The sequence below is a fragment of the Gamsiella multidivaricata genome (assembly GCF_025024155.1).
Source record: "Gamsiella multidivaricata strain RSA 2152 chromosome Unknown BC939scaffold_28, whole genome shotgun sequence".
Classification (NCBI taxonomy): Eukaryota; Fungi; Mortierellomycota; class Mortierellomycetes; order Mortierellales; family Mortierellaceae; genus Gamsiella; species Gamsiella multidivaricata.
The window spans coordinates 115863-140678 of record NW_026251736.1 but is presented as its reverse complement, the minus strand read 5'-3'; the positions used below and the strand labels follow the sequence as shown (position 1 = coordinate 140678).

The following is a 24816-nucleotide window of genomic DNA, read 5'->3' as shown; positions in this document are numbered from 1 at the left end:
TAGGGCCAGACCATCGCTTGTTCCGTGAACTGTGGAAGACGATCTTTATTTATTTCATACCGGGGCCATGTTCCTTTTCTACACCTTTCCAAACTCGACGAAGAACTCCCAGCGACCTTCCGCGAGACCCTTGGCCGTATCCTCTAGGACAACCTCACGACGACTGCCTACATAGACGGTCTTGTCCAGGACTTGCTGACGCAACTCTGCAATCTTTTCCCGCTCAATGGGCTTCTCTAAAAGCTCGCTCAAGGCCTCGACTGCCACTTCGAGGTCACGCTGATTGTCCTCGAACAGCTCTGTCATGTTATTCCTGGCCAAGTAGAACGCAAATGCATACGTCCAGCGGAGAGTCATGCGGCACGATGTCAAGACGTCCACAGCCTTCTTGAGAAACTGCACTTCAATCCATGACAGGTCGCTTGTCCGCTGCATCTCCTCCATCTTCTTCTCCGTCTTCATGTAAAGGTCTCGATCCAACTTGGCTGAGTGTTCGTGGTTGGCAAAGCGGTTATAGTACTAAGAAGGAGCAATTGATATAGTCAAAAGCAGAAAGCTAATTAGAATACATTTCTCAGTTGGTCGGTTGTCTTAAATTACATATCAGCAGGCCGCTATGATACGCACATGAAGGTATCGTTCAAGCGAGGCGCGAGACTTTGCTTGTTGGTCGCGAGCGTCGGCACTACTCGATTCCTCGTATCGATTGCAGTTGTACCAGCTCGTGCCGTGCTCCGACCATGGTCCCATGCAGACCCAACAGAATTCGTATTTACACTTGCGGCAGGTCATATGGTTGCATCCTCCGTTTTTCTCAATCGTCGACTGACATTTGCTGCACTCTTTTGTATGCGCCGAGATCCAGTTGGCCGTCTCAGAGTCGTCCGCGCACTTTTTCTGCCACATCCTGACCAGGCCGCAAGGCGCGGGCTGGTGGTCGCCATTGCCACATCCGAAGCAAAACTTATATCCGCAAGCACATTGGACCGTGGGCACAATTGTTGTAAAGGATGAGTGAGGAAGGCGACACTCGACCGCATTCTCGCAGTCCGGGGCCGGACACCATCTGAGAGTATCAAGATCCTCAACATAAACTCTATCCTGCAGTTGGCGATACCTATCCATGATCAAAGACATAAATAGAGTTAGATATACGCAATTGCAAAGCAGACCTTAAATATTAATGGGTGCTACAAAGGATGGAACCATAATAGAACGCAAGTTAAACATACTTGACAAATACAGATGGCTGTACCACCGTCTTGATGGTCTTTTCATCGACAACTACGTCGCATCCAGATTCGGGGCAAAAGATCTTTCGACATTCGCCCTCCTCGACGATCTTTTGAGTTAGATAGTGATCGTAACAGGCCTGGCAAAAGATGTGTTGGCATCGCAATCCTACAGCAGGGCCGCTGTTGCTGTCGTCGAAGCAGATCATGCAAACGAATCCCGGAGGTCGTTTGAAAACGCGTGTCTGTGTATCGTTCAAAACCACACCGGCCTGATCCAAGATCTCTTGCTCATGATCCATGTAACGCTCAACTAGGCGTTCCTTGTTCCACTTGAAGCTCCTCAACAGCGCCGCGGCTTGCTCCTGAGTAACGCCGAGGATGCCTGCCACATGGCTGGAGGCATTGGCCTGTGCGGCTACTATTTCTGAGAGTGGAAAGACTGTGAAATCGACCTCATATGCCTTCTTGCGCTGCTTCTCGGTGACCATGTCCGAGAAACCAATGTCCTCTGCTTGCTCGTACTCCATATCTAGAACATAAACAAGGCCAACGTTAGGAGAGGGATCACTACAACGATATTTCATGAACGTTGGTTGGGCATGGGGTTGACTGGTTGACTTGACGCTCCAAGGTGTGGTGCTGCGCCAGTCTCTGCACTGCAATGCCGACGCGAGAAAGGGATATAATAGCAACTTCAATGGCAATTGCAGGAGGCCATATCCATTGTTGTGGAACGTGTTGGCTGCTATTTCTTCGGGTTACTTCCCCTTCTCACACCGTCCATAAGATGTGATTGCGATGGCACTGATGTGGATCTGCCTACCTGAGTCGTCTTGCGAATCAAAGTCGTCATAGTCAGACCCTAAATTGCACAGTAGCGAAGACAATGAACAGTCGGAGTGGTTGTTAGTCTAAGGGAGATTGCCAGCGAGAGTCTCAATGGTGCCTGCCTGTCCCCTGCCGCCTTCAACAGCCAGAGGGAATAGGAAGGGGCTGAACTGGGCTAGATTGGGTTGCGTGACCCAGGAGAAATGACATGCTCAGTGCCACCAACACCTTGTCATCCAGGCACAGCTTTTTGTTTCCCTTACCAGCAAAGTCGTCCTCACTCATGCTTCCTGAGCTCATGGCAACGTCCTTTTCTTTTATTCGAATGGAAACGGGGGGTAGTGACGAAAAGAAGAACTGTATGTCTGCGTAAGTGTATCGATGTGAGTTGTGTATGTGTCTGCGAATGAGTAAGACGAAAGAGAGAGGAAAAAAAGGAGGCGAATGGGAATTAGAATAGCGTCTTCATAAATATAAACGGACCCATCAAATCTGAAAGGAACAGTGCGTTCTTTAACCCCCCCTAATACGATTTTATTTGATCTGCACACCTTCTCGGTCAACAATAATAGTAAGATATATAATAATAGTAAGATAGATATAGGACAATCGAGAGTGTGAGGATGTGTTAAGAGCGGAGGAGGAAGTGGGTGTTTGAGCGCTGGTTAGTCCAATGGTCAAGGGAGTGACTTCGCCGGAGGTGCAATCTGAGAAGCACCAACAGGGGTATACTTGAAACAATCGAGGTTGAGCAACATCGGCCCACCTACGTCCTCTGCCGCCTGCGACAGAGAGTGCGTTCCTGAACCTGACGAGGTACTCGTTGATCCGCTAGTTCGACGATTCGTCGGTGGCACCACGGACACAGCTCTTGACGTCGTTCGGTTTGCTATGGTGGTTGAGCGACGAGTGGTATCGAGATGGTATACGGGCAGACCAGGTGTTGTTCGAACGATCTCCATATTCTTGATGCTCACTTGCTGTGTGTGGTGACCTGCTGGGGTCCGTACAGCCTTTATAGGTCGGAATAGGTGTTGTTTCGATCCCACTGATTGCGATACGGAAACTGTCGTGCCCTTGATCTTGATTCCACTCGCCTGAAATGCTCGGGTCAGACCAGGGGCACGTCCAGCTGCGGATCCCGATGAGTTTGAAAACTTTTCGCGCCACCCCTGAATCACTTTCGCCTCTGCTCTCCTGCAGTCCAATGCGTCATCAAGCAGAGTTGTATTAGCAGCCCGTGGTAGACTGGTCGCCTCTGCGTGCAGTGTCTTTGACAGGAGCGGGAGTGATGCCGACTTTGAAAGGGAGGTCCTCTTTGACTTTTTCTCCAAGCCGAAGAAGCTTTGTTCGTATAGGCTGCGCTTGTTATCTGAGGTATGTAGCAAGGCGCTTTCATCCAGTCCGATACCGCTATCTTCCCGCACTGTATAAGACCGTATTGTCTTGCAGTCGACGGTATCAGTGGCCGTATCAGCGGTAGAGGACTCAAACCCAAAGAAGCGACTTCGCGCCTCGACGATGACAAGGCACGATGTATTCTCTGTTGTCGCAGGATGCTCCTGTAGCACAGCTGACGCAGTATTTGTGGTCGGGAAAGCTGGAGCAGGCGCCGAAGTGAATTCGAGAGGCCTCTGTTTTATAACAGTCTCTGAATCTTTGTGAGTGCCCACCTTCTTGACTGTCTCTCCTGTTTCAGTTGAACTCGACGACGACACTGCAGTTTTCGTGAAGTAAGCATGAATGGACTTCGTTGAAGGAAGCGTCTGTCGTGGAAGGTTATGGGTATACTGCTATTGCGTTGAATAAAATGAAGAGAGTTAGAGTCAATAAATTGACTACAGTCGATTAAAAAAAAAAAAAAAAAAAAAAAAGTCGCATTCGAAATGTTGCTGATACATACCTGTCTGTTTTCTTTGCCTTCTGATCCGTGGACGGCTCTTAGGATAGGCCGTTGGGTTGTCGGGCAGCTTAGTGTCGTCTTGTCCATAGGATGGATTTTTCCTGTAGCAATACCTTGCACAATGTCCTTGTCAAGTATTCTGAACGAAGCGATTGAGAAGAAGAAATATTAACACATTTCATTCATACCATTTCAGGATGGTGACATTGCCTTCCAAACTATTAGCATGATGCTACTCAACCTACGGTCCTAGGAAGTCGTACTCATCGGTTTGAACAAGCTCTTCGAGCTCCTCCGGAACGGCATTTAAGTGTACCATTGAATGGGAGACAGGGTCATATACGCGGGCGTACAGAAAGGTCAAGTCTGCTTTCCGGAACGCCTCTTCATAGTCTGCTTTGATCTTTGCGCCCGTGTACTCCATCCGGAGGTGCTTGATAGCCCGTTCGAATGTTTTGAAGCGTCGAAGAACCCGCTGCGCGGTTTTGAGACCCATACCCGGAATTGATGGCAGGTAATCGCAACCTGCGAGGATGCACATGTGACGTATCTCGGTCATGGTCCATTCGTGAAAGGAGATATCGCGCACCATGCTGAGGTTCTCATGCAGTATCTCGATCCCAGAGCCGTATTGATCCAGCTTGAAGATGACCTATATTGCATGGTTACACCAGAGGGCCATGGTCAACAATGTAGGTCGATGATGGCGGATTTCTTTGTGAATACCACGAAAGAGACGAAAGAGACATACTCTTTTGCAGCCAAAGACTAGCAGATCCGAGTCCTCTGTGACGATCCCATGCACCAAGCCTTTCATTTCTAGATATGCCATCTGAGCGTCTGCCTCGTATGGTGCCACGACAAAGTCTACCTGGGCAGCCTCTAATGCCTGAATCACCGCGTAGGCCATTTCGGGCGTTACATCGACACATTTGCGAAAATGATCCTGCGCCTGCTTTGACTTTCCAGAGTGAAGAAGTTCCATGGCCGCCTTTTTGCTCTCCTCCCGACGGCTATAAGGTTATAAACGGAGTGTAGATCGTTGGTCAACAAATTGCATGTTCCATAGTCCATTCAACGAAAGAGGCTATTTCTTAAAAAACATACCTCAGACGCTCCTGTTCCGTGGCGGCTTTCGAGGGCAGATAGCCACCATCAAAGACAACGTAGGGTTTGACGCCAAAGAACTTGAACATGTCGATCTTGCGCATAAAGTATGTGATATATCTAGGGAGAGAGACATTGAGCACAAGAGGAACGAATGAGTTGAGAGAACCACATCAAACGTAATAGGCGATGGTTGAAATCGAGATCGAGTTGCGCTCGTTACTTTTGGGTCGGCTGGCCGAGACATAGTTCCTGTGCGCAAGAAAATGCTCCCTTGTGTAGCCAAACATAGCCATCGACTGCAAGGGTCTGTCCTGCATAGTCCTTGAGGTGAACGGGCTTCTCGATGGACTTTAGCAGCGGTAGCAGACCCTGGATCCCCATAATGGATTAATGAACTGGGTCCTAAGGATGTATATGCGAACGATGCTTTTTTTTCTCTTTTTTTCGCTTGTCGAAAGGTGCCTTTAGGTATGAGCGAAGGGCGTTGGATGGATGTGCAAGTTGCGTGAAGAAGGTACGTGTGTGTTGGTGATGAGAAGGAGGCTGCTGTTTGGTGGCGATGTGCCTCTGCAGCACGTTGTTTTCTATTTTTTCTACGCGCTTGAACTCAGACGCGACCGATTCCCGATTCCGTTAAGGGGAACTAGCCAGGCCTTCACACATGCACGTCTCTCATTAACAGAGTTTTTTTGCTATGCCTTCCAGTAAGAGAGTGTGCTGTCTTAAGAATGTTTGCCCATTTTTCCCTAAGATGTCGCGATCATCCGTAGATTCGCTGTCACATCCATCCAATCAGGACACACTCAAAAGACTTATTTTTTGTAATCCTCTCGGGCGAAGCGGAAGAAGCTGTCGATGGACGAATAAGATATGGGAGGTGGCGATGCGTAGGAATGAGGATGGGGACGAAGAGGAACAGGATATGTAAGGTCGAGATATCGATCAATAGGATGGAGAGGGCACGCTGATGTGGTGTGCTCCCGCTCACTCTCGCACGGTATATCTTTCTTGATTAATAACAAATCGTATGAATGGGTGTCTTCTCGCGTGCGATGGCGCGATCTCTTCTGGTCCCATCGCAAAAGCATCTTCACTTCACATTACTTTACTTTACTTTGTCCTATCTTATCTTCTTCTCTTACCCTTATTTCTTCACACCTCTTTCTCTTCTTCTTCCTCTCTTTCTTTTCCTTTTCTTCACCCTCACTCCTCCCTTCCTCCCCCTCCTCTCCCCGCTCTTCCCTCTCTACCTCCCTACAGCATGCTGACGGTGCTCCATACGCTCGCCAACACCGCGGGCCTCTTCAGCAAGGACCCCGCTTCGCCCGTCCCAGAGCCTGCTAACCCCTCCCAAAAGATCAACAAGGCCCTCCAGAACCTGCATCTCGTCCGCAAGACCATTCTCTCTCAGAACCTCGACGAGAACCAGGAACAGCTCGCCCTCGCCCGTCTCGACCAGCTCCTCGATCAGATCTCTGTCTCCTCGCTCGCTGCCCTCAACTACGCCCAGCTGAACGATCTCGCTACAGCCCTTGCTGCAACCACCACCGCCTCCTCCAAGGAGCTCACTCAGATCCTGGCCCAGATTCGTTCTTCCTCAACAACCACCATCAAAAAGACTATCATCACCACCACCAGGACCACTGTCTCCGACGAGGACGACAATGTCTCCGTCACCAGCTCCGAGGGCCCTTCCTCGGCTGTAACCGTTGTCGACGATCTCGATCAGCTCACACTCTCTGTCCGATCCAACCTCTCGCTCGGTATCCAGAACGAGGCTGACCTCTTCCAGCTGGTCTCCGGCAACCTTGCTGTCGAGCATGTCGCATACTCCCTCAGCGATCTCGTCTTCGTCTACCCCTCAACCTCCTCTCAATCTTATCTTGGACATTCCTCGGAGCAGTGGTCCAAGGCTGGTTTGAGTAACGCTACCGGTGGAGCCCTCGTTCCTCAGGTCTTAAAAATGTCGACTCGCTCCAACGCCGCCTCCGCAGTACTCGGTGCCGTTGCCTCTCAAGAATCCCGGAGCAGTACTCTCTCGACCTTGGCTTCCTCGGCCGCCATTGTCAATATGGTCCCTAATCTCTACCAGATTGCTCAGTCCAGCACCCCCGTCGTCTTCCACGTCGCTGCAGAGTCCGTTGATGCTGATCTGAACGTTCTTCGTGGCGACTATTCGGATGTGCTGGTCGCTCGCGAGACCGGTCTCTTGTACCTCGCCTCGAACTCTGTTCAGGAGGCTTACGACATCTCAATCCTCGCCCATGCTGTTGCTTCAGGAACTAGCCAGTCTGTGATCCATGTCTTGGATGGAGTGCAGACCAGCCAGCAGGTCGAGGCCATCAAGACCGCTAAGGATCAGGATGTTACTGCGTTCATCAAGCACGAGCACAACAAGTCGATTTTGGGCCACGATGAGGGTTCTCTCGTCTCTGGCATCGAGGACATTTTCGAGAGGGCTGCTACCCTCCTCGGTCGTCGCTACAAGGCTTTTGAGTACACTGGCCCTGAAGGTCCTGAGACCGTCGTCGTCGTCTTTGGCCCTGCTTACAATGTTGCAAAGAACTTGGGCGAGAAGGTATGCTGCTGCTGCTGCTGAATTTTTTTTTTTTTTTTTTTTTTGGCGCCTGTTACCGTATCTCACACGACCGACCGTATGCTAACATTCACCCAATGTGCTGCATGTCTTATCCTTAGGTCGGTGTCCTGAACATCCGTCTGTACCGTCCTTGGTCATTCTCTCACTTTTTGAAGGCTATCCCCTTGACTACCAAGACCGTTGTCGTCGTTGAGCCTGTCGCCAGCACTGCTGCTCATGGCCCCATCTTCCTGGACGTCTCGGCTTCCTTCAATCTCTGGACTGGAGTTCGCCGTCCCACTGTCGTTGACGCAAAGTACGGATCGTATGGCTCTGTCCTCTCTCAAGGCTGGCTCAAGGCCCTTGTTCGCCAGGCTGCCGGTTCGCAGGGCAAATTGGACCTCTCCGCTGTTGTTGCCGATGAAGAGCATGCTCAGGAGGATGTGAGCCAGGTCATCTTCTGGGAGACAGCATCTTCTGCCGCTGTTTCTGCTCACGTTGCCAAGCATTTCCAGACTGCCCTCGGCCACCGTGTCCACCACAGCTCACGCGTCAATTCCTATCGTCACAGCACTGTCATCGAGACCCGTCTTCAATACTCAAAATCCCACACCGTTGAGTTTGCAGAGTCTGCTTTGGCTGACTACGCCTTTGTCCAGGATGTGTCCGTCTTGGCCGAGTACAGGGTTGTGGACTCGCTTAAGGCAGGAGCTGTCCTCGTTCTAAATGCCCCCTGGAGTGTGGAGGAGCTCGAAACAAAGACGTCAGCTGCCTTCCGATTTACATTGGGTGCCAAGCAGATCCAGGTGCTCTTGATCGATCTCGCCCATGTTGCCAAGGAGCTCGGCCTCTCTGGAGCCGGCAAGACCCTCCTTGGACAGGTTACCTTCCTGAAGACTCATTCTTCCAGTTTGCGCGAAGCCGCCTTTGAGTCGATCGAGCGCCATTACGAGACTTCGAACGCCAAGGTGCTCAAGGATTTGATTTCAACCCTGGTTGAGCGTGTCGACAAGGAGGTTATTGAGGTGCCCCAGAATGCAAACTGGTTATCGATCGAGCTCGGCGAGGCAGACCAGGCCGCCTTGGCTCTCCCCAAGCGTGTGCAGCCCACGATCCGTTCCACCGTCAACGCCTTCGATGGTTCAGCGCCCAGCACCGAGGCCGAGGTCGAGGTCGCAGAGGAGAGCGAGGCCGTCCTGGCCAAGACCTCGAACTGGCACAAAGCTGCCTGGCAGCTCCTGTTCTCGGAGGCGTACGACACCAACCACAAGTTGTCGGACGAGGGTCACGCTTATCTGGTCACCATCACCGAGAATCGCCGCTTAACTCCCAGCACTTACGATCGCAATGTTTTCCACCTCGAGTTTGACACTACTGACACTGGACTTCGCTATGAGATCGGTGATGCGCTCGGAATCCACGGCTGGAACGACACTCAGGAGGTTCTCGACTTTATCGAGTTCTACGGCGAGAAGCCCGAGACGGTCGTAGTCGTACCCCGCGCTTTGGCCAAGAACGCGCCCGAGGGCACTCTCCCCCGTCACCAGACCAACAGTTTGTTCCAGATCTTGCAGCAGACCTTGGATCTCTTTGGCCGTCCTTCGAAGCGCTTTTATGCTGATCTGATTCCATATGCAACCAATGCCACCGAGAAGGAGCGCCTGTCGTACCTTATCTCGCCCGAGGGAGCTGCCGAATTCAAGGACCGTGTGGACGAGACCTTGACCCATGCAGACATCTTGCGTGAGTTCCCTTCGGCCCATCCCTCTATTCCTCATCTCATCAACATGCTGCCAGCCATCAAGCCCCGTCATTACTCGATCGCGTCTTCGATGAAGGCCCACCCCAACTCTGTGCATCTCTTGGTCGTCGCCGTAGAGTGGGCTGCGCCCTCGGGCAAGGCACGCTTTGGTCAGTGCACACGCTACTTAACTTCGCTGGGAGTCGGTGCCAAGGTGACAGTGTCGATCAAGCCCTCGGTCATGACCCTGCCCCCCTCGCCCCACCAGCCGGTCATCATGGCAGGTTTGGGAACTGGAATGGCTCCCTTCCGCGCTTTTATCCAGGAACGTGCCTGGCAAAAGGCTCAGGGTATGGAAGTTGGGCCTATGATCCTTTACTTTGGATCGCGTAACCGATCAAATGAGTACCTGTACGGCGAGGAGCTCGAGGCATACCACGCCGATGGTCTCTTGACACATCTGCGCCTGGCCTTCTCTCGCGACCAGAAGGAGAAGATCTACATTCAGCACAAGATGAACGAAGATGGCAAGCTGTTGCACAAGTACCTGCTCGACAGCCATTTGAATGGCCACTTTTACCTGTGCGGACCAACCTGGCCCGCTGGCGATGTTAAGGATGCGATTGTTCAGAGCTTTATGGATGGCGAGCAGTGCGCTGAGATTGACGCTAACCGTATTGTGAACAAGTTGAAGGAGGGAGAGCGCTACGTCCTGGAGGTTTACTAAATAAGAAGGAGTTGCTTTCTTTTCTTCTTTTTTGCATTCTAATAAACACGCATTCGCATCTTCCCATTGATAATCATGCGCCGTAATGTTTTCAATTATGATTTTTTTCCAACCATGCCAAGAAAAAAAAAAAAAAAAAGATAGGCAGAGAGGGAAAGGGATCGAAAGGAATTTCTCCTAACCTTGAAACATAGGCACTTCGTGGACGCGTCTTCAGGGGCGGATCGGCCTCTGAGGATGAAAAATCTGCGCGTCGCGTCGCATACTTTTGTGGCCAATTGAATTATCGTTTCCTTTTGGGGTCAGGAACCATACATAACTCGTCTTTGGCCGTTTTCCCTCACACGCATCTCATTTTCATCCCTTTCACCTCCATCTCTCATCCCCCCCAGTCTCGCTTTTACGCCATACAGCTCCCTTCATATCTGCAGTCAATTCACCATGTCCGCCTCAGACACAAAGAAAGCTGTTGCCGCCGTGCTCGTGAGAAGGGCGGATCCAGAGCAGGATATGCAGCATGTTGATGAGATCCACCGTATCGTCAACGCCGCCTACCGCTCAGGTATGTTCTGAGTCAGGAAGAAGGCGCACAGCTCTGTCATGTATCTTTGATTACTCAATTGTACAGTTCATGGCCTGGTTTGATACGTTTGTGAAAATATAGATGCCGGATGGACCCATGAGACACATCTCATCAAGGAAGAGCGTATCACCAAAGAGGGAGTTAAAGATGTGCTACATGACAAGGTCAACCTGTTGCTCCTGGCATTTGATTCAGAGACGAATCAACTTCTAGGAACCATCCAACTTGATCCCGCCGAGTTTTACCCGGACTTTGGGGAATATGAGAAGGATGGGCACGCAACGAGTTATTTGGAGACGATGCCAAAAGAGAACCAGATATTTCTGGGTCTGATTTCGGTCGATCCTCTACAGCAATCTAGAGGCATTGGCGGTAAGCTTGTCCGGGAAGGATTGCGGTATGCAAAGGAGACCATGGGGCGCAAACAGGCGGTGGTCTATGTTCTGTTTCAACGGACAGAGCTGGCGGAGTGGTACAAGCGCATTGGGTTTGTGGATTATGGCGAAAAGGTTCCGTACCCGGATCAGGCACGCACAAAGCAAGAGGATGTACATTTTACTGTGCTGAGGATGGCACTGTGAACAGTCCATGTTGTATCGAATGTATAGTACATATAGAAGACATACACGCAATCGTAATAAAGTACCAGATTTACACGAATGCCGCGACGCTTTGTATTTAAGAGGGGTGTAGACAGCTGCGAAATTGTTTGTAGTATGCACCACGCTACCCAGGAGAAAGAGCTTTAAAGAGAATACAACAAATAAAGTGTAAAACGGCCTGTTCTAAAAGATGCGGATAACGAAGAACATGAATACGAACATAACACTGACGCCCAGGACAATGCCCCAAATCATCCATTTGGTTTTGCGGCTCTGCTTTGAGTATAGCTCAAGTCTTGTCCGTTCCTTGCCCAGCCTCGAGATGTTGTTATCCAGCGCCTGATCAGCATCATCTAGGATCTATTACAGAGAATCGACAGCGAAGTTGCTGTGAGCAAATTGTCTGGCAAAGTGTCAAAAGTGGCGATGATATCAAGCGTAACTCACCCCGGATTTTTGTTCATCCGTCAGAGTTTGTTGGATCGCCATGGCGTTGTGTCGAAGTTGCTGCATCAACCTGGAAATTCCCTCCTCCATCTCCTCACGTTGGGTGCGATCATTCTGCAAGGCTGCTTCGATCTGCCGTTGGTCAGGAGCGGGGTCCCGTGCGTCCGATATCCTTAAGCCATCCGTCTGTCGCTGCTGACTGGTATCCTTTCCTGATCTAGTGGCGGCGTTGCAGTTCGAAGTATGTAAGATAAAGAGACAGAGAGAACAAAAGGCCGGGTATTCGATATCTTCTTTGATGCATCAATAGATACCTCCGTTCTCGCAGTCCCAACAGTTCATCGGCTCTATTTGGTGTTGAAAAGTCCGGTTCCTTGCTTGAGCGACTTGATTGACCCTATAAAATAGTCAAGTCGTATATATAAGTATCGTTCTCTACAAATACAGAGTATTGTTAAGACAATAACCGGACACTGTGTGATCGAACCCTTACATGGAGGTCTTCGCGACTGGGCTCCAATACATGCTGTGATATCCTCCTTGGAGCTGAGTTGATCCCGCGAGCCAACGCGTCAGGCGTCTGTGATACAGGTGGTATCATCCTCACCTGCACAAGGCCCTTGTTGCCTGATACTATCTAAGCGTCGATAGAACCAAAAAGCGATAAATAGTCAGCGCTCGTGAATAACGCAATTCATCTTCATCTCTGTAATGTTATTGGAATGGCAGATATCCTTACCGGCGCTGATCCGTCCACTACGCTTGCCAATTGCTCGATTTTTTTCTCATATTCCATTAGAGCGTCGATATCTCCTTTGCCGCTATGGTTCAACACATAACGAAATCGAACATCGCGCGTTAGTCCCACAATCGCCTTATCCAAGTATATTGCGTGAAAGAGGTCGTAAGCGTCGTACTTCTTCGTAAGTTCGTCTTCCAGGTCCATCAACATTTCTTTTAACACCTTAATATTCTATGTGAAGCGTCCAACGGGTATAGAAATTGTCAATATGTCGCACATCTTAGCACGCCACGAATGTCGTGAGGAACGGGAGCAACAATAGCGACTAACCGTTGCGTATCTAGTCCTGTCTGAACCCTGGAGAATCTTGTCAGAACTGCGGACCTTGGCATCACACTTTGCCATTAGTCGACGCAGATTCACCTCGAGAGCTGAAGGCGATGAGGTGGCGACCATTGGTGGAATATTGGCTGCGGGCATATTGCTTAATTTTATAACGCAAGATGCTCTTTGGTGTTGTGGCTCTGATTGTTGTCGTCCGTATTGTTGATCCAGTTCCTGAAGTCAAAGTTGATTCCAATGGATGATAAACGTGTTGATGATGCAGTGGCCTAAAAATGGCGCAAAATAATTACAACATGAATCGCACGGACCATGTGGTCGTTTATGTTCGAGAGTTCTTCTATGGGCTTGCTGGCGCGTCTATGGGCTCCCAAAAAATCATTTCCTCCTCAGGGGCAAGGACAAGCTCAGCTTCCCCACCCGTTGGACTGCTGGGGATCTGCTCCGACGTGTCCTCAACATCGGATATGCCGCCACTAATAATCCGAAACGGCACAGTTTGTTCCTGGATTGTTGGTGATTTAAACAGCCTGGCGGTCCTCTGCCCATCCGCATGAACATAGAGTCGTATACGGTGAGTGCACATGTTGCCCCATGTTTCGCCCAGTGCTGGATGGACCCTGCCCGAAGACTGTTCATGTGTTTGCTGCACCCTTTGAAGTTGATTCGACTCTATTTTGGTGGTCATTTGGTTCATGACAACGACCTAGGTGATTATTCGCGGGTGAGGTAGACAGAATAGCATTAGATACGCACGATATCAAGCATATTTTTGCTTACTGGGAAAGCATCGACAAGAGAAATCGACATCCCAACCGCACGTACTGCGATGTCATGTTCGCGCGCTATTGTCGCCAACCGTCTTCCTAGAGCTGCGATAAGTTTTGTCCGCATATTCATGTCGCTGAAATTGGACCGAAACAAAAATGCAATTGAATCTACTACAATCAGCTTCGTCTGAGGACGAAAACAATAAAGTAAAAAAATAGCGACTGCATTATTAACTGTAGCTATCTTACTCTGACAGAAGACTATAGATCAGCGTCAATTTAGATGAGTCCGTTGTTATCGTGGAGTAACGGGTTTACCTTGGGATGCGCCTGCACAATCCCACTCAGTATCCTGGTCATGGCTATGAGCTCGACAGGGCTATGGACTCGACAATACTGAATTCCTTGCATAAGACTGTCCGTAGTTATGGCATTCGGGATGCCTTCTATCGTATTAAGAAAATACTGGCTGTATTTAGCATCTGATCGACGTATCATGATTGTAAATGCCATGGTTTAGATGGATACATACCAGCGCTGTCATCAAGTTCGTGAAGACTATCAGAGCAAGCTACAGCTAACTGTGCTACCCTTTTAGCTACAAAGCTGCCTTCGGTATCTATCATGGTGCGAACAGAGTGAAATAAGATCGTGTTGAGCAAAACTGCTGATCGTAGTTGTCGGCTTCCTGGCGTATTCCTAGCCCTCACCACCTACCCACGAAAATAGAAGTTCCAGCTGCGCCTCCCGCAGAACGTGGCATCTGTGCGTTTATACAAAGCTGCAGCCTACACATAACAAAGCTCGCAAAGACTGTTAGCAGCGGTTATTACATGGGATTTTCCCATTGTGCGGATAGAAAGACAAACATACCCCAGTTGGGTCTTGCCCGATCCCGGCAACCCGCATATTTCAGTTATTTTTCCTGGGGGAAATCCTTGTTGCCCTCCAAAGAGACTGTCAAGGGCTTTACTGGATGTAGTGATAGGGGTCCATTTCCTCTCTTGTTCCAATGTCTGGTTAGCGGTGATCGACACCCAGGACACGGCTAATGATTTTGATGCCATTATTATAAAGACGGCGTCATACATGTTGCAGAGGAGCCATTAGCGCCTGACCATTGAAGCATTCCTAAGCCTGGCCATTATTTGTATGATTCTTACATGAAGGATGCAGTTGGTTCTGCAATTCACGCGTCTGCTTTGGAGACAATTTGAGTTCTACGGATAAAACATAAACACGGTAGCGACATTTCCTTTGTTAATAAGACCCCACAATAGTACGAAAATAACGTGCCCGGACACAAGAATGACAATGCTTCTTGCACTGGAATAGCTAATACAGTAGGTACCTGAGGTGAGGTCTTCAATAGGGACAGAAGAGAGATCTGCGACGGTGCTATAGCCAGATCGGAGCACTTTCTCCCTAAGACCGGCTGACAACCGAAGGGTCACAGCGGGTCTTGATGCAGCCATGGTCAATTCATGTGCTGCGTCTGCTTTAATGGCAAGGCGACTCTGTGGAAGTGATGGCCGTGGGATTTGCTGATCAGAACGGGCTTTCGTTTGCCACCAACTTTTAAGACACAGACCGAAGTCACGCCAGTCTTCTGTGATCTTCCGTGTTTCAACATGACATTTCTCTTTTCATTCAACCTCCATTTTGATTCGTGGCAGGACCGATTTGCGCCCAAGGACAACAACTAGACGCCGCGTTGGATAGGAAAGCGCAGAGGCATTGACGGCATATCGAGGAAAGCGCCAGCATATCGATTCAGCACCATAACAGACATGGCGCCTATCCTTGAAAAGATCCTGACAGGAAAGGAGACATCGCCCTTCATCCTTGTCAAGGACACGCTCGAGCAGTCGGGTCAAGTCCTTGGCCTGGAATTGTTAGGCAACACACCTACAGAGTATAAATCGTTCACATTGTTTAGAGTATTTTCTGCGCACGAACTCGACATGGCAGTTAACGTTCTCCTTTAATTTTGCGCCTTTTGATAGTCATACCATTGTCCTGGTCTGTGCAGAGACAGCTCCTGATCGGCTCTTATCCTTGGTTAAGGGTTCACATCTGTACGCGGCTTTCAAACACCTGGTTGATCTTCATGTGTCCATCAGTCATTTTTGTATGGTGTACACGTTCCTTACCTCACATTCTGTTAACACATCGTTATAGCAAAGTCATCGTCGATTGTTACTCCAATCCTCTGGGATGGACCGACACATATCAAGCATCAATATCAAAGATAAGCTCTGCTTCTGGCCGAACAGCTGCAGAGTCGCATGTCACCAAAATCATCCCTACTAGTCTCAGGAACATTAGAAGGGCGACCAAAGTCATCATGGAGCTCATCTCCTCTCGTAAGGTTGCATTTTTTAACTATCGTTTATCTCTGTCGTACTACTGGATTGCTTGCGCGCTGATTCTCACCATAAAACGCCCTTAACCTTCTTTGATAGAGAACTCTAACTTCACAGTCTACTTCGACTCGCTTTCACAGTTTCTGATTGCCTCCGTTCCGGACACATTTAATTTAATCCGTTCAATTACAGGGCTTTTGACAGGTATCCCACATATCACGCAAACTCTCTACAAAACACTTCGGCAATAGGGAGCCAAGAGTCCGTATTTAACCAGCCCACGTATGCGTTCTCCATTTGCATGCTAGATACGTCTCGTATAATTGCTGTATATCATGAGGATGTCCCGGATGCCGATAGTTTCTTTCCGGATGCCTCAAAACCGTTTGCGGCTAATGGCTTGGCCCACATCGCCACAACATTGATCACTTTGACGAACAGTGAGGCTCTTCGACAGGATCAGGAGGATTTGCGACGTGGAATGGTAGCAGGGAACGAATTTTGCTACCTCACGGTGCACGGCAACGCATGGGATTCTGCCATCTGCGAGATCGAGCATAAGAGGAAGTCCGGAAAAGTGGCGAGAGAGGTACAGTCATGGGCTGCGACAATGAAGGCTTGCAGGGGCTTTTTTTTTTCTTTTTTTCTCCAGGATATAGTTCGCTGATTTCGACTTGACGATGACGCCTTTATTCCAATTAGACCAACGCGTACCACTTGGAGTCGCCTACTGGAGAACTAGTTGTCGTGAATGTCTGGGATGTCGTTGGAGAAATGCCGGATATTGAAAAGCTAGACCTGGAGGAATCTCAAACGGTAAGCTACGTGGCATCAAAGCGCAACTCCCGCCGCACGTAAGAATTCTCTTTCAACCACTTATACCTGAGCAATTTTGCCCCTTTATAGGCGGATCCTGCTGCGAACCTGTCGTTTAACCTCAACCTGACTGAGGAACAGAGACGAGCGAAAAATGACACAGTCTTGCCGTACCTAAAGACACAAGGTGCGTATCTACACTTTGTACTTGTCACGAGATACGTTACATAGAAACTTACTCGTCTAGCATTTTATTTCTGTGAATATGTGCTTTACAGAATCGACAGGTGCCATCTACTACGAGCCAGACAAAGGAGACGACTTTGATGACGATGATCCGGACGACGACTTGACCATTTAAGCTCCTCGCTCTGCTGTACAGCTCTTTTTCCACATATTAATAAAGGGGTCACTGAGATTCGACGAACAAAATGTATATTTATTGACAATAATATCGGAACGGGGAGCCGCTACCGCTCTTGTTGAAACTGTCGATATTGGTCTGGAATTATGACATCGTGGTCGTCCGCATCGGGCTGTGGACTTTTGTTGACGCGTGCTTGCACGGATGGGCTCATCGTGTGCACGACTTGCTCGATATCTTTCAGATCTACCCTCTGCGATGCAATGTCTCGTCGAAGAGAGAGGATAGCAGCCTCTCTAAAAGTGAAACAATACCATGTTGAGGGATTCTACCGTTAGTATCGATCAACGCTGACGATGATGATTTTTGAAAGATATACTGTGAGTACTAACCGAAAGAGCGCATCCAAGTCTGCGGGCGAAAAGCCAACAGTCAACTTAGCAAGCTTGCATCTCGCTTCGCTATCCGTTGGAAGAGGTATCCGCTCACCAATGGTCTCAATGATTTCCAAGCGATCCTGCAGCCCTGGGTATCCAACATAAATGAGCTGGTCCAGTCGTCCTGGTCGTAGAAGCGCATCGTCTACGGCCTGCGGCCGGTTCGTGCAGCCGATCACGAATACGCCTGTACGCTCTTCAACTCCATCCATCTCGTTCAGTAACGTGCTCAGAACTCGCTCATTCACGCCGTTGGATCCACTACTATCCGCGTCTCCTCCCCAACCGCGTTTGGCGCCGATCGAGTCCATTTCGTCGAAAAAAAGGATACATGGTGCGATTTGCCGCGCCATAGCAAACAGTCGCCGCAACGTTGCCTCTGTTTCGCCGAGATATTTAGAAAAGATCTCTGGACCCTTAATTGGGATGAAGTTCATATTGGACTCTGCAGCCAGCGCTTGAACGAGCATTGTTTTACCACAGCCTAAATGTGATTGTTCACAAATAGCTTAGGCGCATGTCCTTTATATCACCAACTCATCTGTGGCCAGCAAATGTAAAAAATGAAAAATAAAAAAAAATAAAATAAAAATACGGGGCCCGTACCTGAAGGTCCGTATAGCAATAATCCCATGGGCGGCTTAACACCTATCCGTTTGAAGGTCTCTGGGTTAAAGATAGGCCAGTGAATCGCCTGATGAACTCGCTTCTTCAGAGTAGAGTAGCCTCCATGTCGGATTCCACGGCGTGGGCGAACAAGCGTTTCGAATTCGACTTGTTGTGAGGGCTTGGATGTCTCCAGTGCGTAGGCAAAATCCTGCCACGCGAGCGATCTTTGGATATGATGAAAATCGTGAACAGAGTCTTCGCCTGTCTGGTGCCCTTCACCCCTGGTGTCGGTATTAAGACTTGCTGTCGGTGACACAACATCGTGATCTAACGGTATGCTGCCATCGTTCTGCCTCAGTGAATGTAACAGTGCAGAACGACAAAGGTTCCGTAGGTCTTTAGCGACATATCCTGCAGATGTCTAGCCTCAACGGCAAATGTGAATCGAGCAGAGATGTCAGAGAGTTGAAAGGAGGAGCTGAGTGGTATAGGCCAGAAGTTGATCTCTTTACCAGCGCTACTCGAGAAGCCGTGGACTTGATTGTTTTCTTATCTGAGGCAGCAATGCTGGCAATACTAGAGCATAGGGCCTCCAGAATATCCTCACGCTGGGTCCTAAAGGGATTTCAAGGATAAGTGGCTCATTCTTATGGTCTCATCTCGTCTGTCAGATACAAATGAACCAAAGGAATCCTTACTTGACCGGCACTGGGATCTTAAATTCGTGTTGAAAAACATCCTGCTTCAAAAAGATTTCGGGGAGTTTTGTCCGATTCCTTGAAATTGCGAATACAAAGACCTGAATGTGATATGAGTACTTTGTTTGCGAACAAGGAGCTGCCGTATTCGTGGCGTATTCTATTTTCATACGCCTATTGACTTACATCTGTGCCTTGCCTGGCGCGCTCCATTTCCTTGGAGAGGATCGACACTGTAGATGAGAGAAGCTGAGAGTCGACTCCGCGATCTATTGTTTATAAACCAAGGATGCTCGTCCGTATTTGCTTATTGTAGCGTAGAAAAAGGTATCGCGAGTTATCATGCATTTCACCGTACCTTTCGCGATCACATCGAGGTCTTGCAAGACCACAGTGCTAGGAGCCGATTGCAATGCCATATCGAACACCGTCCGAATATACGAGAGCTCTTTCGCCTGGTCAGACTCTATGATTTCTCTGTCTGACAAGGCGCGAGAGAGAGATAGCTTGAATATGCGCAAGCCAACGGATTTGCAGCACAATCTAGCGTGTTTTCAGACCTTGATTTTCAGTCGATGCAAAGGAACACTGGAAGAAGAAAGAAGAGGCGAACGCTTAACTGCCACTTACTGCACTACGGTTTTCTTGCCAGATCCTGCAACACCAGTGACAATAGCGGCCTTTTTGTTGGGTATGCTGAGTCGCGTGTAAGCGTCCGCGTGGCGAAGAGAGTCGACTTTAATGTTTCATATGTATTTCAATAGCGGAATGATGTCAAATAGCGTCAGTGTACGTTGTTGATTGCGCGTGCACTTCCATGCAGATTTGTAATGCGAGGTTTTACCTATGAACTTGCAGATTTCCTGCGTGAGAGTGCCCATACCACCACAGACAATGGGTGCCATCTGCTTAGGTACAGGTTCCTGATCAATCTCCAGAATGGTGCCCTCAGCGATCACACCCACTTGAGAGCTTATCGGTGTCTCGAATAGAATGTCTACAACCTTGAATTGATATGTCTGGGCCTTGACCTTGGCTGAAATGACAGACCCAGTACTAGCCTGCTCTTGACAGAATCGAGGCCAAGCTTGTTAATCCGACATTCAGGAATAAGGAATGCTGTAAACAAAGACGAACCATCAGTCGAAAAAGAATGCGTAAGCAACGTTACCAGGTGGCCCTCGATACTCTGTTTAATCGACTTCTCTATCCAGTTACGATGACGTTGAGCGCCACGTATAAGATTTCCATTGGTGCCGTTGGTTGGTCTGACCCGGTTTAAAAGGTTGATATTGGAAGGAAGGGGAGCGACAACAATCCTCTTGATTGTCTCCACTATCCAAGAAACAGATACGAAGGAAACTCTAAGTCAGCATACACGGCCAGCGAGGTGAGATTCCAAGAGATGCCTTCCTCCTAACGACCTACGAGGTACACAGCTATCATGAGCATTGTCGACATGGACATGGAGAAGTTGCTGCTCCAAAGCCCTGTTTTGCAACCAAGGTGCAAGGCTAATACTGCCCTGGGACACGTCGTCGCTGGGGATGCATCGTTGATAGATCCTGGCGCCGCTGAACAGCGAGGTTTCCTGGACTGAGACTACGCCCAACGTTGCCACACGCAATTCCAGCATAGTGACCGGATGCATCCTGCAAAGGTTCTCATCCTTGCACCTTGCTGTGTTGTCCGTGGAATGAGTGACAAATAGATCCATGTCTAATGTGCATAACTTTGTCGCTGATCGAGTGTATGCTACCTGCTGAACTTCGTTTACACCACAGCATTATCGTATTGAACCAGTCACCGCTGACCGTCAGAGTTATTTTATTGGGCCTGCAAATTATTGTGTACGTCTAATGGTGATGAGCGGGTGATACGAACCCGCCCATGGTCTCCCAGAGATTCTCTGCGAGCAACCAGTAGATCTCGTGGTTGGCGTTGTGGGCCCGAATGCCGTGGTCGCTATCTGTGAAGAAATGCGATTTGTATCGGTGGTTGCCTGCCAGTGTAAGACGGTCAATGAGTACGAACGCGTTCTGGACATGAACGTTATCTACAATATTTCACAAGGCATAATCGTTCTTTGTTAAGTATCGCCGCGGCAGCACAAGAAAATAACAAAGACAAGCGTCAGAACTGATGCCTTACCATCACCAGTGCCATGCACTAGGAGGAAGTCCGAGTTCTCAAAGCCGGTCATATTGGTCACTGCAGTCGTCTCGTAGCCGTCCAGGTTGGTCGTAGGCAGGTTCATATATCTCTCGGTGTAGACAGAATCATAGAAGCGGAAGTCCGTCACTGGAGCTACAGACATGGCCGCTCTGAAGACCCCGCTGTTCGCTTCCGTGATCTTGGCGGCCATGAACCCTCCATACGACTATGTATGATCATACGAACAATAGTCAAACGCAATGCTGGTTAGTGAGAAGGCCTGGAAGTAGCGCAGACGAACAATAGATGCCCGCAGGTCATTGTTTACCCAGCCCCAGATAGCAACTCGGTCTGGATCAACGTAAGATAGAGTCTGCCAATGCTTGCCAGCAGCGATCTGGTCCTCGACTTCAAATTTGCCGAGTTGGTTGACGACGCTGATTCTGAAATCGCGACCGCGATACCCCGTGCCACGACCATCGACGACCACCACGACATACTTGAGCCGCTCGATAGTGGACATGACAGCGCTGAACCCCAACTGGAATTGGGTATCAACCAGCTGCGAACCCGGACCTCCATAGCTGCAAGGAATTGAATAAAAGTATATGTATTAGGGTCGTCGACGTGGATCATAAGCCTTTTGAAAAGAAATAGCTTCGAGAGGGATGGGACCTTACACTTGGAACAAAACAGGATGTTTTTGTTCGGGCGAAAATCCAGGAGGCAAAAACTCCATGTAGTTACATTCTACAGCGATATAGAGACATATATATTAGCAAACCAATTGACCAGCAGTAGGATACACGAAAAACCGGGATGCATTTGCGTTATTTCTACCTCTGCCATTCAGATTCACGGTCGACCAACGTCTGGTAGGAACCTGGGTCGCGTTCAGGAGAGCACGGAGGACGGCATTGTCCTCCACATCGCTAATAAATTTTTCGTCAACTGACTTCTTGACTTTTTGCCATGGTACGTCAGGCCCCCGATAAGACAGGAGGTAGTATCCTGCACCGGTCGAGAACGAGGCTGTATAGTAGCCAGGCAGGGTCACGTCAGTCAGTGACTTCCGATCTGCCGAGTCCAAGGTAACGCTGTATAATAATAAGAATCGAGTCGTAAATACCAGGAGATCATGGTTATACCTCGCAATGGTACAATAGCTTGGTGCCACCCGTACAAATTCCAATATTAAAAACATACCTGTACAAATGACGCTCAAGGCTAGACTTCTCGGTCGAAATGTAGTACACCAGACCCTCCTTTCCATTGACAGCTGCAATTGACTGGACTTCCCACTCTCCAGAGGTGAGCCACTTCGGTGCGGGATTGTCAATGGGTGTGTAGAGCGCAATGTGATTGTATCCATTGTTGTTGACAATGTCAAGATATCCTCCTTCAGGTACAGACTTGGACGGGGCCACGTAGCGAATGCTCTGCTGCATATCGATCCAGCCACCATCTTCTATGCCGGCGTTCCATTCACGGACCACCTTGCCTGTCAGCGTGGTTGGGTTCACAAGGACGAGCTTTTCGTGGTTTTGCACCCTATTCTGGACCTTCACCAGGAGCGCGTCTGAGCCCTCTGTCGCCCACTTGACCTCAGCAATAATTCTGTCCTTGGGCTCGAAGATTCCGTCCAGGACAATGGGCTCTAGCGGATGTGCCGTGGTGGGTACGAGGGCAGACTTCAGGTTATACATGTGAAGATTCACAATAGGATTGGGAAACCCGACCTTTGGATACTTCATCACAACATCCCGGGGATAAGCTGGCGCGTTGATCTGGTTGTCCATGTAGAGGGAGTAGTGGAACTCGGGGACTTCAGTCTCGTCAAAGCGCAGGAACGCAATTGCAGTTCCATCTGGCGACCACCATAATGCCGAAGGCGACGCATATACCTCCTCTTCGTAAACCCAATCAGTAATGCCGTTGAAAATGCTGACAGCGCCGTCAAAGGTAATCTGATGGCGGTGGACCAAATCCTGATATATATACAAATTGTTGTTCTGAACGTAGGCCAAACTGTGGCCCACAGGACTCCATGCGACATGCTCTACTCCTGGTTCGCCTGCCGATTCCAAAAGTGGTGTAAGTTGGTAATTTTCCATGCTGTAAATGTAGTAGCTGGCATTGAAGGAGTGGCGCCATTGCTATTCAGAGGAAATTGCAGAAGCGGGGAGGGTTGGAGGTGAATGAAAAATACTATGACAATATTCTGTCTTTCCGGCGCGATTTAAGCACTGAAAGTTACCTTGCGACGGTCGGTGCCAAGCAGAACATACTTCTCATCGGGAGAGACGAAGAAAGAGAAGAAGGGAATTCGTTTTCCACGAGCCTGTTTGTTCGATACACAGTAATGCGTTAGTTTACGTAGGTATACTATGGACATGTAGGATAAATGCTTCAACGATATGATCATGAGCACTCACATCGGTGACATTGGCACCCGGAAGGAAGACCTTGGGTTCAGAACCATCAACATTGGTCAAGATAATGTCACCGGCGGCATTAATGCGAGAGTACACGCCATCGTCACCTAGAGCAATCAGGAACGAAGCGACGTGGGGCATTCAGCAAGGGCAAGAGTCAACTTTTTATGACAATGCGATAAGATTCTTGTACTTTACCATATGGCATCCAAGCAAGGCTTTGGTACTTCGGGGCAAAAGACTGATTGAACATATCCTCAAACTGAAAGGACGGCTGCATGTTGGCCATACCCTCCTGCGACAGCTTGACTGCAATGCGGTATCCGACATCAATTGAGGAATTGCATTGAAGATATAAGAGATGTGATGGTAGATGATGAGTAGATAGATTGTAGATCAGCAATAGTACTCGATGAAGATGCGCCCATCCAGGGTGAAGGCTTTCGTGGGAAAACCAGCGAGTTCAAAGGCCCCATTGATGGGTATTACACATCCTTTTATGGAAAAGATGATGTTCAAACACTTGCTGTCGCGTTCGCCGTAAATACTGCCATCCAAACTATAACGGTACACAAAGCAGCAAACCCCGTTTTTCCTGCGCTGGCAACGCCGGTCCTGTAGCCCTTACCTAGTCGACCAATGCCGAGATAGAGTGCAAAAGAGACCCAGACGACAATAAATATGGCAAAGATGCTTAGAAAGACACGGTTGCAGCGTGTCAGCTATATTCCATTGTGAACAGCAGAGAGAGTAAGGATTATGCTCATTGCAGTATGTCGATTGCTGTATGCGTCCTAGATAGAGATAACTATCATACCTTGGGCTGGTCAGGGAAGAGCGCATTGGGTGAGTCAGGCATGCGACTCGAGCGAGGGTTGGTACGGAGGTACGGCTTTTCATTATCGGAGGAGGACGAGTAGTGGCCCCAGTCGTCGTCGTCGAAGTTGTCGTTGTCATCGTCGTAGGAGTTGTCGGTAACACCGAGGTAGTGCGAAGGCGAAGGTCTCTTTTGGAGCAAAGACGAGGAGGTTTGTGCAGAAGCTTGCAGCTGCTGGTCAAGTTGGTCTGAGGTGAGGACGGACTGCAACTCGTTATAATCCTGGTCGTCGTCTGCAGCCAGAATCTCGTAATGGGCGCCACGTGGACGGGCGAGGTTCATAGCGGAGACTACTCAGTCTTGTGGAGACAGGGATCAGCGATGGATGAAATGGAGGAGGGAAATGTGCCAAGAAGAAACGGAATGGAATGAATGAGGAGGAGCAGGAGGAGTGCGGATGAATGTGAAGGACAGGACAAAGAGGATAAGGACAGGAAGGGGGTTCAATTGAA

The 24816-nt window shown here is 49.2% G+C and overlaps 9 protein-coding genes across 9 annotated transcripts; 3 read left to right on the top strand and 6 right to left on the bottom strand.

Moving 5' to 3' along the window:
• Positions 1-78: 78 nt before the first annotated feature.
• Positions 79-1723, bottom strand: BC939DRAFT_396622 (uncharacterized protein; the record flags this gene model as incomplete). Its single annotated transcript, XM_051552307.1, has 3 exons — positions 79-519; positions 628-1117; positions 1233-1723. 3 exons carry the CDS (start codon positions 1721-1723, stop codon positions 79-81), a joined length of 1422 nt encoding a protein of 473 aa, XP_051412786.1.
• A 2484-nt stretch (positions 1724-4207) lies between these two features.
• On the bottom strand, positions 4208-5457 carry BC939DRAFT_396505 (exonuclease; the record flags this gene model as incomplete). Its single annotated transcript, XM_051552301.1, has 4 exons — positions 4208-4618; positions 4718-4979; positions 5074-5193; positions 5297-5457. 4 exons carry the CDS (start codon positions 5455-5457, stop codon positions 4208-4210), a joined length of 954 nt encoding a protein of 317 aa, XP_051412785.1.
• Positions 5458-6164: 707 nt separating this feature from the next.
• Positions 6165-10187, top strand: BC939DRAFT_423276 (uncharacterized protein). Its single transcript, XM_051553122.1, has 2 exons — positions 6165-7654; positions 7774-10187. Exons 1-2 carry the CDS (start codon positions 6338-6340, stop codon positions 10120-10122), a joined length of 3666 nt encoding a protein of 1221 aa, XP_051412784.1. The 5' UTR covers positions 6165-6337; the 3' UTR covers positions 10123-10187.
• Positions 10188-10444: 257 nt separating this feature from the next.
• On the top strand, positions 10445-11510 carry BC939DRAFT_138212 (acyl-CoA N-acyltransferase). The gene is made up of 2 exons (XM_051550130.1): positions 10445-10684; positions 10787-11510. The coding sequence occupies exons 1-2, from the start codon at positions 10564-10566 to the stop codon at positions 11284-11286; spliced, it is 621 nt and encodes a 206-aa protein (XP_051412783.1). The 5' UTR covers positions 10445-10563; the 3' UTR covers positions 11287-11510.
• On the bottom strand, positions 11491-12976 carry BC939DRAFT_502634 (vesicle transport protein; the record flags this gene model as incomplete). The annotated part of the gene is made up of 7 exons (XM_051560297.1): positions 11491-11667; positions 11755-11971; positions 12069-12151; positions 12248-12391; positions 12494-12575; positions 12672-12727; positions 12827-12976. The coding sequence occupies 7 exons, from the start codon at positions 12974-12976 to the stop codon at positions 11491-11493; spliced, it is 909 nt and encodes a 302-aa protein (XP_051412782.1).
• A 159-nt stretch (positions 12977-13135) lies between these two features.
• BC939DRAFT_138203 (P-loop containing nucleoside triphosphate hydrolase protein) lies at positions 13136-15152 on the bottom strand. Its single transcript, XM_051550128.1, has 8 exons — positions 14960-15152; positions 14772-14828; positions 14482-14656; positions 14326-14396; positions 14141-14227; positions 13927-14051; positions 13664-13795; positions 13136-13544 (listed from the first exon to the last, which is right to left on the bottom strand). The coding sequence occupies exons 1-8, from the start codon at positions 15081-15083 to the stop codon at positions 13179-13181; spliced, it is 1137 nt and encodes a 378-aa protein (XP_051412781.1). The 5' UTR covers positions 15084-15152; the 3' UTR covers positions 13136-13178.
• A 246-nt stretch (positions 15153-15398) lies between these two features.
• On the top strand, positions 15399-17151 carry BC939DRAFT_502632 (Elongator complex protein 5; the record flags this gene model as incomplete). The annotated part of the gene is made up of 8 exons (XM_051560296.1): positions 15399-15523; positions 15615-15686; positions 15790-15974; positions 16074-16178; positions 16283-16563; positions 16677-16790; positions 16881-16977; positions 17069-17151. 8 exons carry the CDS (start codon positions 15399-15401, stop codon positions 17149-17151), a joined length of 1062 nt encoding a protein of 353 aa, XP_051412780.1.
• Positions 17141-19270, bottom strand: BC939DRAFT_138209 (P-loop containing nucleoside triphosphate hydrolase protein). The gene is made up of 7 exons (XM_051550129.1): positions 19257-19270; positions 19085-19167; positions 18899-18976; positions 18713-18815; positions 18198-18621; positions 17547-18075; positions 17141-17450 (listed from the first exon to the last, which is right to left on the bottom strand). Coding segments are annotated over exons 2-7 (1326 nt in total). The 5' UTR covers positions 19087-19167; positions 19257-19270; the 3' UTR covers positions 17141-17260.
• Positions 19271-20658: 1388 nt separating this feature from the next.
• BC939DRAFT_449669 (dipeptidyl peptidase IV N-terminal region-domain-containing protein) lies at positions 20659-24812 on the bottom strand. Its single transcript, XM_051555415.1, has 11 exons — positions 24305-24812; positions 24116-24209; positions 23686-23796; positions 23488-23594; positions 23310-23393; positions 22259-23208; positions 21893-22149; positions 21733-21802; positions 21381-21636; positions 21050-21278; positions 20659-20954 (listed from the first exon to the last, which is right to left on the bottom strand). The coding sequence occupies exons 1-11, from the start codon at positions 24644-24646 to the stop codon at positions 20755-20757; spliced, it is 2700 nt and encodes an 899-aa protein (XP_051412778.1). The 5' UTR covers positions 24647-24812; the 3' UTR covers positions 20659-20754.
• Between the last annotated feature and the right edge of the window lie 4 nt (positions 24813-24816).

Excerpts from the sequence above, each read along its gene's own strand:
- BC939DRAFT_423276 (XM_051553122.1), top strand. The coding sequence starts at position 6,338 with ATGCTGACGGTGCTCCATACGCTCGCCAACACCGCGGGCCTCTTCAGC. Across the intron at positions 7,655-7,773 it reads CAAAGAACTTGGGCGAGAAG|GTCGGTGTCCTGAACATCCG; the intron begins GTATGCTGCTGC and ends TCTTATCCTTAG.
- BC939DRAFT_138212 (XM_051550130.1), top strand. The coding sequence starts at position 10,564 with ATGTCCGCCTCAGACACAAAGAAAGCTGTTGCCGCCGTGCTCGTGAGA. Across the intron at positions 10,685-10,786 it reads CAACGCCGCCTACCGCTCAG|ATGCCGGATGGACCCATGAG; the intron begins GTATGTTCTGAG and ends GTGAAAATATAG.
- BC939DRAFT_138203 (XM_051550128.1), bottom strand. The coding sequence starts at position 15,083 with ATGGCTGCATCAAGACCCGCTGTGACCCTTCGGTTGTCAGCCGGTCTT. Across the intron at positions 14,052-14,140 it reads CGAACTTGATGACAGCGCTG|GCATCCCGAATGCCATAACT; the intron begins GTATGTATCCAT and ends ATACGATAGAAG. Across the intron at positions 13,545-13,663 it reads CGCGCGAACATGACATCGCA|GTCGTTGTCATGAACCAAAT; the intron begins GTACGTGCGGTT and ends ATAATCACCTAG.
- BC939DRAFT_138209 (XM_051550129.1), bottom strand. Across the intron at positions 18,816-18,898 it reads AAGATCCCAGTGCCGGTCAA|GACCCAGCGTGAGGATATTC; the intron begins GTAAGGATTCCT and ends AAATCCCTTTAG. Across the intron at positions 18,076-18,197 it reads ATTGCTATACGGACCTTCAG|GCTGTGGTAAAACAATGCTC; the intron begins GTACGGGCCCCG and ends AATCACATTTAG.
- BC939DRAFT_449669 (XM_051555415.1), bottom strand. The coding sequence starts at position 24,646 with ATGAACCTCGCCCGTCCACGTGGCGCCCATTACGAGATTCTGGCTGCA. Across the intron at positions 23,595-23,685 it reads CCTTGCTTGGATGCCATATG|GTGACGATGGCGTGTACTCT; the intron begins GTAAAGTACAAG and ends TGATTGCTCTAG. Across the intron at positions 23,209-23,309 it reads TTGGCACCGACCGTCGCAAG|CAATGGCGCCACTCCTTCAA; the intron begins GTAACTTTCAGT and ends TCCTCTGAATAG.